Genomic DNA, 14,876 nt, shown 5'->3' on the forward strand with positions numbered 1-14,876 from the left:
GATTATTTTCTTAAATCATTCAGTCCTATGGGGAAATATAGTATTCTCAGTTGCAGCTTGCATTTTTATGTCAGTTTTTAGTTTGAAAATTTTACATTTGTTGCTTCCTGCTGCAAAAGCCCTTAGATATATATATCCTGTTTACTTTATTTATTGTTTTTTTTTTGTTTGTTTGTTTGCTTTTTTAAGGAGGGTTGATTTTTGTTATTATTTATTTGTAGTTATTATTTCTACATACTTCCTTTTTGCAGTTTCAGACTTTTATTTTACATTTTCAGGTTGCTGCAGTTGCTGCTGTTTTTACAGTGCACTTCAGTTTCAAATATTTGATTTGAAAACATGACTTTTGTTGCTATGACCTGTTTCTGTGTGAAGCTAGCACAAAGTTTAAATAAATTTAATGGGAATTATATTATGTTTTAAACATTTATTGAAACAATAAGAATGTTAATTATGATTTTAAAAATGTAGTAGTTATTATCAGGTATCTACATATCTATCAGCCTCAGATCAAACCTCAAAAAAGGGGCATTGGGGTGTTGGGCTTTCTCTGCTCTGAATTTCTCAAAATTACATTTCCCCCATTATCATAGGAAAACACTTGTTATATAGTTTATACAAAGGTCTTTTGGTGAAGAAAACATGCACTGGCATTTTTTTTCTTAGGGTTTTATCAGTTAAACAAGGAAGAAAATTTTGGAACCACTGGGTTCATTGATACATGAGAGTATGAATGAACTCTTTTACAAGTGTAAAAGATGTACAGTTTTGAAGGGGGCGGGGTGGGGTTAGAGTTCTGTATTATAGAGTTGAGTTGGGGGATTGAACTTACAACAATGCAACTTCCTCAAAGGGGAATAACTACCATGGTCCATCATGGGCAGTGAGTCGCAGGGGTCAAGAACAGAATGTGCTTATAATACATTTAATCAGTTTGAAGGTCATATATCTTGTATTTATATGGAATCTATGTAATCTATTCAGTTGTATCTAGCTAATCTAATCTCTGAATGCAGGTTTGCATTATTTGCAAATCACGTTTTGTGTTTTTAACCACATTTTACACAATGTTCCAAAATCTGTGGAACTGGGCTTTGTACTAATCCATCCACAGACTTTTGGACCATCTTTTCGACCATCAAAGTGCAGCTATGCAGTCTTTCAGCTCATTCATCAGTTTAAATGCTAACTCAGGGTTCCTGCAAACCCTTAAGTAGCTTAAATGTGATTGTTAAAGGTGCGCAGGAACCATGTAACTGGTTTCGAGTATTCTGTCATTTTCCAAACAGCAATCAAAGTTTCTTGCTCCTTTGCAATGCAGTCATATTGTTAACTGCTTTGATTTATCTGCCATGTTTGTTTTTTAAACTCTCCACTAAACCAACAAGCATTGAAACTGTCTGGCTGTTGGCAGGATATACATCCAATCTGTTTAACCTCTATTATACCATGGTCTTGATGAATACTCAATTCTGATTGGCTCTGGATGTTCCAATGATGTCCAATAACTTCTGATATATGGATACTAACGGGCTTCTCAAGTAGTCAAAAAATCTACACTGCTCCAAATTAATGCACTGCAGCCATTGGACAAGACAAGTAACCATAATAGCATCAAGTAGTCATACTCTCCGAGGACAAATTAAATAAAACAATGAGCGAATTCATAATTTCATTTAATTTGTTTTGGTAAGAGGAGTGAAGTATTCCTCTTAACATCACATGATTGGCATCATAACACACAAGCTACAAGAAGAAGCACACAACTTATTTCCAGGCTCACCTTAACACTCACTTCCCTTCTATAAACTATTGTCAGAGGATTTAAATGACTTAAAATGAAAGAAAAAATCCAGTATTTCTTTGTAGAGCCAAAAGAAATGTTTCTGGTAAACCGGTATGATAATGTCTGATGAATATTGACGTGTTATATGTGGAGTCAGGACCTGCAGGGCGTGGACAGCTCTGTGACCTCGTAGTGCAGAAGGAGGTATTATTCTGTTTATTCACTCAGGGCCGGTCTGATAAAACAAAGCTTTTTATCAGATGACTGTCCATGTTAACTTACAGGATTATAGTCTGATCACAGATGACTCTCTGTCTTCCTCGTCTTCATGCCTTTGTACTTATACTTGATAAGTTTTTTTGTTTAGTAGTGACTTCTTATCTATGGCCAGTTCTTTTTACTGGAGTACTGAACAGCGTTTACATTTCCTAAGAACGTTATGGGATTGGAATGACTATTCCAGTTATTAGTCAAACCTTCAGGAGTTGCTAGGGAAAAGGAAATGGTGCTTTAGTAAAACTTTCTATTTTGATTGCAAAACGTATGAAGTGATAAATCGGTTGTTTTATTAATTTGTTTCTTTGACAATGACCATGGTATAAGCAGGCTAATGCCTGACGAGGTGTCCACTTATCAGGGATTATGGACTGTTGTCTGGCACATTGTCTCCAATACCTAACCAGGCTATCTGAGTCAGGATTAGAGCGATACAAGGGTCCGATCAGCCCTTCCCTAGTTCATTCAGCAACAGAGGAGACCCTGAAATGTTCTCGCCTTTTTGGACTTGGTTGCATAGCCCTTTAACTGTGGTTTGATGTCTCTGCTGAGAGTCTTTTTTGCCATCTTTCAGCAAATTCAGTGAGGATGAGAATGTGTTGGAAGAGTCTGTATGGCTGTGGCAAGCATGCACAAACCTTTTCAGGCAGAGACCTGGGACCATGGCTATTCACTGATGGAGCACAGCCCACCTAAGTCTGATGACCCGTGCAGTTTCTTTTACATTTATGTATATCTATTTTGAGCTGAACAGCTCTTGTTGTCTTTATGGAAGTGATTTTACACCAATAAATTTGCTGTAAAGTAGCACATGTGATGCTTCTCAGCCAATTAAATCCTCTACTTGGATCAACAATGAGAGCAGAGCAAGTTGGGTGTGTGACAACAACAGAAACACACATGGAGGAGCCCTCAGACGAGAGAGGGAGTTGTTTATGTTCTGCAAGTAAAAGTACACGAGTCAGGGAAAGTCATGATATGCTCTAAAAAGAGAATAATAGTGAGCACAAACAGAGCTTTTCATCTAGGATGGATGGAGAAGGACGTTCTCATTCTCCTGACTGGCAGTTTATAGAGCCAAAACAAGGGGCCCTCTCTGTCCCTAAGCACCCACAGGCAGCCTCGTCCTCGCTTAGTTTGACTGCAGCAGAGTAGAAGACGAACGCCTGTTTCGGACTGGGATCGTGTTTTGCTGCTTGCGAGTGCCGCGCATGTCAGCCGCAACTCCCTGCTGTCAAAACCCTGCTCTCAAAGCCCTGCTCTCAAAGCCCTGTTCTCAAAGCAACTTCATTTAGTGTTCAGAGGAAGTGTGTTGGGAACTATTCAAAATACAAGGATTCTGTACAAGTGAACGGAGTTTCTCTACAGAAATGCTAAACCGGGCTTTTACTTTGAAAAGCACAAACCAGAAAAGCATCATACGGTGTTTATCTTTCCTGTGACATATTCAACCAGTGTGGAGACAGAAAGTTTCACTTATAGTAGATCTTTAGAGAACAACTTTATAAAACAGCGCATTTAAGCTTGTGGCCTTCCTCGGGTTTATCAAGAAACACATAGTAAACATATTCTATGTGCATATTTGCCACAATGATGTAAATATGGCTCTCCATTTATCATTTTCCAGTCTAATATGGTCCACAGTATAAGACTATTATACAGCGATTTAATGTCGTCTAAGTTGCATCTTTGTAAAATAAACAAAGATAAATGCAACTGGTTATTCACGTTCACATTTGTGTTCATGTACTGTATATATCCAGTGTATATCAATGTTCTTATTTCATATATCGGCCAAAATATCGGTTATCGGCCAATATATTGGATATCAGCTTTTTTTTTAGCCCCCAATATTGGTATTGGCATCGGCCCGAAAAATCCCATATCGGTTGGGCTCTAGTTTCAATAGCCACAGAAGAAGCTTCTGCTATGGTGGGGACAGAAAGGAGCTGTGCCAAGAATTAAACAGGGCAATCCAAGCTCATATCACCGCAGAATTCATCAGTACTGTTTTTGATGGCTGAATTGGTTGCCTCAAAGGTCATGGGTTTGACCCCCAGCTCATACAGTCACATGTCGATGTATTGATGGGACACTTAACCCCAGTTTCCTCCCACTGCTGCGTTTGTGGCGTGTATCTAAGGAGGGAAATACAGTTTGCTACCTGATGACAGCTGTCCAGTCCTTCCAGAGGAAACTCCAGGTTTTCAAGGAAGACCTGCAGAAGACTGTGTAAACTTGCCATCAGTGAGGGAACAGGTTCAGAGTAAGAGAGATGTTTCTGCTTTTGTGAAGCAGGTTGTAAACTTGAGCAAGCATTTAGGAGCTGGAGGAGCATTATGGAGGAAATGACTCTGTCACTTTCTGGCTTTCCCAAGTTTTAGAACAGTAGCAGCATTAATTCTGACCATGTTCAGATCCACATATTACCAGTGATGTTTACCTGTGCAATGTTTCCTCAATCCTTTTAAAATCATTCTAATTGGGGATTTCAGATTAACTTTTAATATGGATGCTAAATAAAGTGATCTGAATATGATGTGAATATTCTTACAGCAAAATTGAATTACTGTAAAAGTATTTTGACATGCCATAGCTGTTCGAAAGTGCAGCAGAACAACTGTTTCCTTCACGTAACAATAAATCAAAAATGTGCTCTCATTGAAATTGATCTTTGTCCATTATTAACTAGTGTTGTACTCAAGACCACACTGTCCGAGACCAAGACTTGCCCGAGACCAGAGTGCAAGACAAAAGACAAAACCAAGACTTGTGGTCTTAGTTTTGGGCCCCGACATTCAAAATGTGGTCTAGTGCTACAACACTAGTATTAACTAAAACAAAGCAGAAAGTAGGAGCAGCCAATGATAAACTCAAGTGTTGATGAAGTAGAACAAGTCAAGTGAGAACAGGACATCAGTTTAGTCAGCTACGATGTACTGCTTTCTGTTTCTTCAGCTCTCATCTTCAGTCTAGTGTTTTTGGTAAGCAGGCCAGAGTCACAGATTCTTCCTGTTTCATACACAAGCTCTGCCATCGCTGCTTGACTCCTCCATTCTTCCATGAGTTTGTTCTCCTGTTTTTTCTCCAGTCTGGGACTTTGTATTTTTGTATTTTTTTGTCTTTGTTTCAGAAGGAATTTACATTATGTTCAATGAGCGATCCTTCTACTGCTGTTTATCTAAATAAGACTGAAAGCTCAACAGTGCAGACTTCTCCAGTAGTTGATAAACAGTAGGACAGTGCAGGTCAGCTGGACCTTCAGACAATCAGATAAGGTGTCCAGTAGAGCAGTTTAATCCAAACCAGAAAGACCCTTCATGGACACTGATTGGAAAAACAGGTGACATAACCACACCTCTTTTTGGAAGGAAATTTAATTTGCAATGTGCTTTTTCAGATTGGCATGTTTATGACTGGTTCATTCTGATTAGGTTTTTATTCCAATTATTTATGAAGTATGGCTATTAGAAAATAAGTCTAATGCTGTAATACAATTGCACTGAACACGAGCATCTTTTATTGTCTCTCCTCTCCCTCTGCATCAACACACTGCTGCATTTAGTCTTCACTGATCAAAGCAGTGCAGTAGGTATTCTTCAGTCATCTCAGAAGCTCTGTTGTTCTTTTAACTTCTGATAGACTCAAAATGTGCTCCTTTGAGCACAAATTTGATCTTAGGAAAAGGAAAAAGTCTCACAGTGCTAGATCAGGTGAACAGGGAAGGTGATCAGGAGCTGTGATGTGGTTTTGGGTCCAGAAACTGCTTTTTTGAGAGCGCAGTGTGAGCTGGCGCGTTGTCTCGATGAAGAATGAAACCATTTCTCCACAACTTGTCTCGATGAAGAATGAAACCATTTCTCCACAACTGTGGTCTCTTTATACAGAATTTTTCTCAGTTTCTCTAGAACCTGTTTGTAATAGTGTTGATTCACCGTTAACCCCTCTGGAACCTCCAAAATGATACACCTAATGTCAAAGAAAACAACCAACATGGCCTTGAATTTGGACTTGCTTTGTGGTGCTTTTTTTTTCATCCTTTGTGACGATGATGTTTTCCAATGCATTGACTGCCATTTTGTCTCAGGATCATATTGGAAGATCCACGTTTCAACACATGAAATTGTCTGGTAAAGTTTGTAGCTAATCATTTCTGATGCCTTAAAGGGGACATATTATGCAAAATACACTTTTTCAGGCTTTTCTAACAAAAATATGGCATGTCATTGTCTGCATAGCTACTGTCAGACAGCGTTTTCCACTATGAACATGATTCTACAACGATCATTCCAAGTTCAACAACAAAAACCTGCACATGTGTATGAGAATGGCCCGACACCATTAAACTCTGTGAAGACCAAGCAATAGAGGGAAGAGTGAAGAATGAGAGTTAAGGTCGTCTGAACTGTTCATATGTGCCGAGTATGTCCTTGATAATGTTGATTGCAAAATGCAGTTTTCAAAAATTTGAATTTAGAATCAAGCCCTTTATTTTAAGATGTCACTTTTAAAAATGCTTTATTTTTTAATACCTAACTTATTTCACTTGAATTAAAAACAAATTACTTTGATAATCTTTATTTTTATTTTTCAATGACCCAAGTTCTCTGTCAGAATAAATGATGATAATTGCAGAGAAACAGGAAGAGTGTAGCGTAAAGGAAAGCAGAGGAACAGCTGTGTGGTTTCTCTCTGCCTACCTGCTCTCATCAGAATCAGCCTGTCACATGGTCACAGCTAGACTGACTTCACCAACACAGAAAATGTCGTCATTATCACACATTTTAGTTTCACAACTTCACCTGCAAACACTTTTCGTCTTGTGCCATAATGAGCCAGCTTGGACAAATCAGATTTAACAAAAACAAGGATCAGTCCAAGTAAGGAGGGGCTGCTCATATCCCCCCTCAACTTTGAAATTATTTGACCCAGTCTCACATAAAACGTTCTCCACTGTCTACACTGAGCCAGACTGACTCGCGTGACGGCCGTACAAGTATTTACACACTACCAGCCGGATTAGCCTGGAATGGGTCGGCCAGTTCGGTCCCGAACTTCCCAATGCCCCCCCCCCCCCCCCGTTGATTATGACAGACAGGACAAAAAAAAACAAACCCTGAAAAGTTAAAATACCAATTATTTTTTAATTTGAATGTAGAGATCAATGTGCAGGTACTTTATCCTTTGAGTATAAAAAACTTTATGTTTTTGTAAAAAATAGAAATTTCTACTAAAATTTTAATCAGAACAAAAATATTGCTTAAAATATCTGTTTTTTGTATGTTGACTGCCTTCATTAGTATTGAAAATGCTATTTGTTTTTGTCATATGGGGACATGTGCCACCTTCAGCCACACCCCACTGCTGCGCTGCTTCTCCTCTGAGAGGAGCTCACAGGCTGATAGACAGAAGAAGACTTCTGATTTATGAAGTTTGTCAGGATTCATGATGTCCCATGAATGGGACTCCCATCAAACAGGGCTTAAAAGCTGCTATTACTATATTAGTCTCGGTAGACACCAGAGTTGGGCTCATTGGCTCCCACTGTTACCTCTGTGTTGCTCTCTAGAGGGTTTTTGATGTCTACCAGGCCTCTGTGCTCCACAGAAAACATTTAAAAACACACACGACATGTGGATTTTTACTCTCTTTCACTGTTGTTGTTCAGCCAAGTGTTTGATTCTCACGCTCACTCCTGTGTATCTATAAACCCTCCTGTGTGTGTGGAACTGACATCCCCCTTACGTTCTGCAAAGAGAAGAGCGGCCTTACTCTGCCTCTGATTAACTCTACAACTAAAGCTCACCCATCTAACAGACAAAGACAGAGTATTAACCGCTCAGAAGAAGAGTAGGACATGAGGGATGAAAATACAGAGCGAATTGCATCCCATATTCAAAACGGGATGTTGCATTTGGTTGTCAAATACAGGGCAGCTAACTTCATCTTTTTGACATGTAATGCTTCATGAAACTTTGTGCAGGCTACAGTAGTCACCGGCTTTAGCCAAGTCATAGTAGGAACAATAATGAGGAAGCTTACCTCTGCCTGCAGCAGACTCATGAGGCCGTTGGAGTTTCTACATTTTAGAGTGTGTTAGAGAGTAAACTCCGTCTCCTCTGGCAGAGTGAGCGTTTGTGTTATACAGGACAAGTGACGGGTAATGGAGCAAGGCAATGGGGCAAATAATGGGGGAAGGTAGAGGGGCAAACTGAAGCAAAAAATGCAACAATTTTAGATTTTATAGAAAATCTGTACATGTTTCAGAATTTTTTATGGTATCAGTTTCCAGCCCATGCATCCAAGAAGTCTTCTGAGAGGTATCAAGGACAATTAGAGCAACAGTGTGGTTAGGGTTAGGTATTGTTTGAATTTTTTCTAATACCAGTGCTAAATTAATACTTTTTACATGGTGCCAGTGCCTTAACGATGCCTGAATCAATACTTTTGAGAGAAAAAAAATGTAAGTTGAATGTCAGCGGTAGAATTAAAGTTGTCAGGGTATCAAAATGATTTGCAGAGATATCTTTATAAGGGGGCCTTTCTGTGTGGAGTTTGCATGTTCTCCCCCGTGCACGCTTTCTCCCACCACCAAAGACATGCTCATTAGGTTAATTAGTGACTCTAAATTGACCGTAGGTGTGAATGTGAGCGTGCCTGGTTGTTTGTCTCTATATGTCAGCCCTGCGATTGACTGGCGACCAGTCCAGGGTGTACCCTGCCTCTTGCCCAATGACTGCCAGGATAGGCTCCAACGGGATAAGCGGTACAGAAAATGGATGGATGGGATCTTTACAAGGTGCCAGCTGGACACGGAATAAGAAAAGGAACACATAACACATAAATCACACAAATTCCCCAACGTATCTCTTGCCTTTCATTGGGTGGATAGGGGCCGCATTAGGGTGGCAGGGTATTGAAATGGTGTGTCATTATCTGTGTTGGCAGGCTCATTTATGTTGCTTTAAAATGTGGTAAAAGCAGAGACTGAGCTATTATTTTTCTGTTTGCAGTATGTGGGGATGTCCATGGCCAATTCTTTGACCTTATGAAGTTATTTGAAGTGGGTGGATCTCCCAGTAACACACGGTACCTCTTCCTCGGGGACTATGTAGATCGAGGATACTTCAGTATTGAGGTAAGTTTTTTAATCTTAACTTGCTTTTGCTTGTAAATTTACTAGCCCTAAAGTATGCAGATTTTTTTGTTTTGTTTGCTCTGTTTTTTTTCATTGCCATTGTCAGCAGAACATCCATCAGCTTTGATACCAAGTCAGTATTAATGACATCCGCAATATTATCATTAACAGTTTTGATAATGCAGAGCTTTAAATGCTGAGGTGTTCTTCAAAGAGCTGGATCTTCAACTTTTCCTAAATGGACTGTGATTAAATGAACTGAAGTTCATCCTTTCATTGCCAAAGAGGAGAGGAGTCCAGCCTGTGACTATGCTTACTTTTTTGTCAAAGGGACACCAAGTACCTTTATTGGCTGAGTGCAGTAGCAGTGTTAATTTCATTGACTAAAACTATGGCTCAAAATGTTTGTCAACAGCCTTTTTTTCAATAAGAAAAACTAAACTAAGACTAACTAAGAATAGATCTTTGATGACTAAAACTGAATGAAAATAAGTATATTTTTTGTAAAGATGAGTAAAACAAGATTAAAATGTAATTTAATTTTCATCAGACATTCAAAATCCATGATATTTCTCCACTGTGGATAAACCTGACAAAATACAGTACATCTGTAGCTCTTCTGCCTGTCAGCTGTAGAGAGCAGGGACCCCTGGTTTGGGAGAGTGCATCGAACACACTACCATGATTTGGCACCAGATTCAGGCAAGAGAAAAAAAAAGACTAAAATTTGAGGACTAAAACTAGACTAAATTGTTTTTGAGTTTTTGACAAGTAAAACTATAAAGGGTAGAAATAACTCAAATGTGACTACAACTAAAAGATATTTAATCTAAAGACTGAGACTACAATTTAAAAAAGCTGTCAAAATTAATGCTGTGCACTAGGCAGGAGTGTAGACATGGATGAGGGAGTTCAGGTAGGCAGCAGCTATTTTTTGGATTTTTAAGTGAGCAACTGGATTTTAAGTTTAATGCAAGTGGGAACTGAAAGCCTCTGGATCATCCACAGATTTGCATGCAAGGAGGCCGTCAGTAGAAAGTTGAGGTAGGCTAGCCAAATATTCGATATCCCAAGAGCTCAAACCTAGAGCTGTGTTGCATGCATTGCAGAATAATATTTTGCAAGACAAATCAATGAAATCAAACTGAGGCCATGTGAACCCTAAAGGTTAGCTGGTTGTCAGTTATGACCAAGTGTCTGGGCATGCACTGTAAACCCTAAAAGCTCTCCAAACTCACATAAGTTAACATTACTTGATAGTCAGGTATATGTATTTATTACTAGGTTTTATAAGGTACTGTATGATAGCAGGGTGAATGAAGCCGTTGTACTGATGTTTCAAGTAAAATCAACTTTAAGAAAAGAAAGTAACATCTAAAGGCAAGGCTGCCAACTTGCCGAGTCCCACCACTGCCCAGTAGGTGGCAGTAGCCAGGTTAAAGCAACACTCAAGCAGAAAAAGAAGAAATTTAACAGCCTGAGCCATCTGAGCATGTGCTTGAGTCGAATTTGACCGTGCTGTAAACAGAAGTGAGGACAACACAGAATTTCTGTGATTTCAACTTTTATGCGGCTCTTTTGAGGTTTTTTAAATTACAAGGTAAGGCCTAGGTGCTTGAGCGATGTGTTTTTTCTCCTTTTAATTAAATAGTTTTACAATCATCCCTTTATCTGCTGAGCTGTCCAAAAATGCCTGTGGGCATTAGACACTTTTGCACCATGGGTGAAGCTACCGACTAAGTGAGAGGTGTCCCACCTCTAGTACCCCACAACCATGTGTTATGTGTTGGGGCTAGGCATGGAAGACTTCATCCTGATTCAGAGTGCATTTTTCTATTATTAGTAGACACTTTAAGGGTAAAAATTTGGGGTTTGTTTAAGAAAAAGTTGAAATGAGCTAGCTTAAATATCCAGCCACATCAGCCCTGTTTCTCACAGTAAAAAAAAACACACTTTTATTTTTAAGCTATTTTTACTTTCTTTATTTTTTCACCATGAGCAAACTTACCCACTTGGTTAGAAAAGTTCGGTTTGTGTGGAGGAACACGATTATGGCAGGGCTTTGTAGCTGCAGATGGGTAGCGCTTCCTGATTAAGTGTGCACCTTTTATTCATTGTCATCTGAAATCACAAAAGTTAGACCATAAAGGCCAAAACAGAGATCTGCCATTTGGCAGGAATGACAAGAAGAGTTTAGTATTGTATGTGAAGCCACTGGGATAGATGATGTCACCAAGTAAAGTGGTGTATAGTGAGGAGAGAAGAGGACCAAGCACTGAAAGTGGAGGCGCCTGTGGATAATCAATGCAGTTTGGACCTGAATGTAAGGAGAGCAGATCCTGAGATACCAAGTACTGACTGACTGCTTAGGAACAAATTTGAAAGAATCTGCACAGCCTACCCCTTATTTTGTATGTTTAATTGTCAGCACTCATCCTTTACTTTTGATTTTTACTAAGCATGTTTGTTTTTTTCTTGTTTTCTGTTCTCTCAGTGTGTTCTCTACCTCTGGTCGCTCAAGATCAATCATCCCACCACACTCTTCCTCCTGCGTGGGAATCATGAGTGCCGGCACCTCACAGAGTATTTCACCTTCAAACAGGAATGTAAGTGTATTGTTTTTATAAGCTGGAAAAGGCGAATTAGATTGCTCTCTTTTCTTGTACTACTTCTGCATAGCCTGTATTTTAAAGTTTTCAGATAACAGACCAAGCCTTGGTATGAAGGTACAGTATGATTTGGTACTTGCAGTCTAAGCTCAGAGATTGTGCTGAACTATCTGTCGATCGTTTATTGATCATCTGTTTTATATGACAGCAAAACCTGCATTGATGAAAGGTTCATCAGTCAATCAATTTTATTTGCATAGTACCAGTTCATAATACTGCATCTCAAGACACTTTACAAGAACAGCACTTCTAGACAGTGGACCTGTTCTAGATTGTTTGTTGTAGTTAAAACTATACAGAAGCATTTGGTGACTCAGCATACTTGAGAGAATGACTGGCACACTTAGTTTCAATGTGTTATAGTGTACAGTGCATTCAGAAAGTATTCAAACCTGGCTTTCTTATGCTGCAGCCTGATGATACAGAGAAAAATCATTTTTATTTACATTAATTTACACTCAGTACCCCAACATGACAGACAGAATCTTAGAATTTTTTGCAAAATAACTTAGAATAAAACATCACATTGACAGAAGTATTCAGACCCATTACAAAAACACTGTAAAATTTAGCTCAGGTTCCTCCCATTTCGCTGATCTTTGCTGATATGTTTCTACACCTTGATAACATTCCACTTGTGGTAAATTAAATTGATTGGACATGATTTGGAAAGGCAAACTCCGCTCTCTATAGCCGTTTTTACACAGAGATTCCGCAATAAAGACGAAAAGGAATGCCCGTCTCTGTTCTGCAAGAGCAATTCACACAAAGGTGTAACAGAGCCGTGCACGCCCGAGCTTACACACACACACCCCGGTATCCCGTAATCAGATGGCAGCCGCTGCCCGAGCTGCTGCTTTCAATGAAACTCGAAACTCTGGATTTCTCGGTTCAAAACTTGTTTTTTTTCTGAATGAAATATGGGGAAAATAACGTGAACATTTATTTTGATTGATTAGGTCCAATAGTATTTTTTCCTCCATGTTTCTAAATTGGAGGTCCGACTTTAAGCAATGTCACAGCGCACGTATTTACGTTGGAGGTCTGAAACTTCAGAGTAGTGAGCTCACTTGAACACATCATGGAACTTTTCAGACGCTGCTGTGAGCAGAGATGTGTCTGCTCTCTCCTCTCCTGTACAGCGTGTGATCAGCTCTCTAAACTTGCAGTCTCTCCAGTTAATCCACATTATTCTTTGTTTTATCCCCCTGTTGTTTTGTCAGATGAAATGCCGCTTGATTAAACCGCGCTGGTTTTTAAATCTCCCGTTTATGGAGACAGCAGCGCACACTCGCCGTTGCGGAATGCCGTGACGTCCTTTCACACTTGTTGTGGAAAAGTCTGTTATGGCTCTGATACTACCTCTTGATCCGGATCAGAGGTGGGGTGAGATCGGCCCCCCATTGCAGAATGGTCGCTTTCATACAGAACAGCGCTGCGGAATGAAGGCGTAACAGACACGGAAAAGAGAGGCAGTGTGAAAGTAGCTTATACAAGGCCTCACAGCTGACAATGCATATCAGAGCAAAAACCAAGCCATGAGATCAAAGGAACTCAGAGACAGGATTATTAACAGGCACAGATTTAGGGAAGGTTTCAAAACAAATTCTAACTGGAGATGGGACAAAGTTCCAGAAGGACAAACATCACTGTAGCCCTCCAACAATCTGGGCTTATGGCAGAGTGGCTAGATGGAAGTCTCTCCTCATTGTTAAACACTTGAAAACCTGCTGTAAGTGTGCAAAATACTCCATGTGAAAGCCAAACAGGCTTTCATGTGTTTTGCACTGAGGAGAGACCTCCATCTAGTCATTCTGCCTTAAGCCAAGATCAGTGGAGGGCTGCAGTGATGGTTGTCCTGCTAGAAGGACAAAGAGATGGGACAAAGTTCCATCTCCACACAGGATCTCTGGAGCTCAGTCAGAGTGACCATCAGGTTCTTGGTCACCTCTCTTACTGAGGCCTTCCTCCCCCAGTTGCTTAGTTTGGCCAGATGAGCAGCTTTTGGAAGAGTCCTGGTTGTGCCCAACTTTTCTCACTAGAGAATCATGGAGGCCACTGTGCTCTTGGGAACCTTAAGTGCAGTAGAATTTTTTGCAGCCTTCCCCAGATTTGTGTACAGTCCTCTCTCTGAGCCTTGCTGGCAGTTCCTTTTCTTCATGGCTTGGTTTTTGCTCTAGTATGCATTGTCAGCTGTGAGGCCTTCTACAGAGAGGTGTTTGTCTTTCCAAATCATGTCTAGTCAGTTTAATTTTTCACAGGTGGACTCCAATCAAGGTGTAGAAACATCTCAGCAAAAATTCAGAAAATGGGAGGAACCTGACAAGTAAAATCAACTTTAAGAAAAGAAAGTAACATCTAAAGGCAAGGCTGCCAACTTGCCGAGTCACACCACTGTCCAGTAGGTGGCAGTAGCCTGGTTAAAGCAACACTCAAGCAGAAAAAGAAGAAATTTAACAGCCCGAGCCATCTGAGCATGTGCTTGAGTGGGGTTTGCCCGCACTGTAAACAGAAGTGAGGACAACAGAAAATTTCTGTGATTTCAACTTTTATGCGGCTCTTTTGAGGTTTTTTAAATTAGAAGGTAAGGCCTAGGTGCTTGAGCTCCATGTTTTTTCTCCTTTTAATTAAATAGTTTTACAATCATCCCTTAATGGCTTGGTTTTTGCTGTAGTATGCATTGTCAGCTGTGAGGCCTTCTACAGAGAGCTAACATAATTTTAGGGGTTTCTGCAAAGGGTCTGAATACTTCTGTCAATGTGATATTTCAATTCCTTAATTTGAATTAATTTGCAAAAAAAATCTAAAGTTCTGTTTTCACTTTGTCTTGATGGGGAGTGTAGATCAATGAGAATAAAAATGAAGTATTTAGACTGCTGCATCAGGCTGCAATATAAGAAAAACAAAAAGATTAAGGGGTCTGAATACTTTCTGACTGGATTGTATACAGTGAGTCACTGTGTTAACAGACACGTTGAAAACAGCTAAGGACTCCTTAAAAGCTCCA

At 39.8% G+C, this 14,876-nt stretch overlaps 1 protein-coding gene across 3 annotated transcripts in view; it reads left to right on the forward strand.

The window, feature by feature from the left end:
* The window catches only part of ppp3cca (protein phosphatase 3, catalytic subunit, gamma isozyme, a), a 55,590-nt gene that overhangs the window by 21,093 nt on the left and 19,621 nt on the right, over positions 1–14,876 (forward strand). For all 3 annotated transcript variants that reach the window (XM_041787173.1, XM_041787172.1, XM_041787174.1), the window contains 2 exons: positions 9,076–9,200; positions 11,695–11,806. In XM_041787173.1, the coding sequence (XP_041643107.1) occupies positions 9,076–9,200; positions 11,695–11,806 (237 nt within the window). The remainder of the gene's footprint in view (positions 1–9,075; positions 9,201–11,694; positions 11,807–14,876) is intronic.

Source organism: Cheilinus undulatus, linkage group 5 (genome assembly GCF_018320785.1).
Source record: "Cheilinus undulatus linkage group 5, ASM1832078v1, whole genome shotgun sequence".
In the NCBI taxonomy this organism is placed as follows: Eukaryota; Metazoa; Chordata; class Actinopteri; order Labriformes; family Labridae; genus Cheilinus; species Cheilinus undulatus.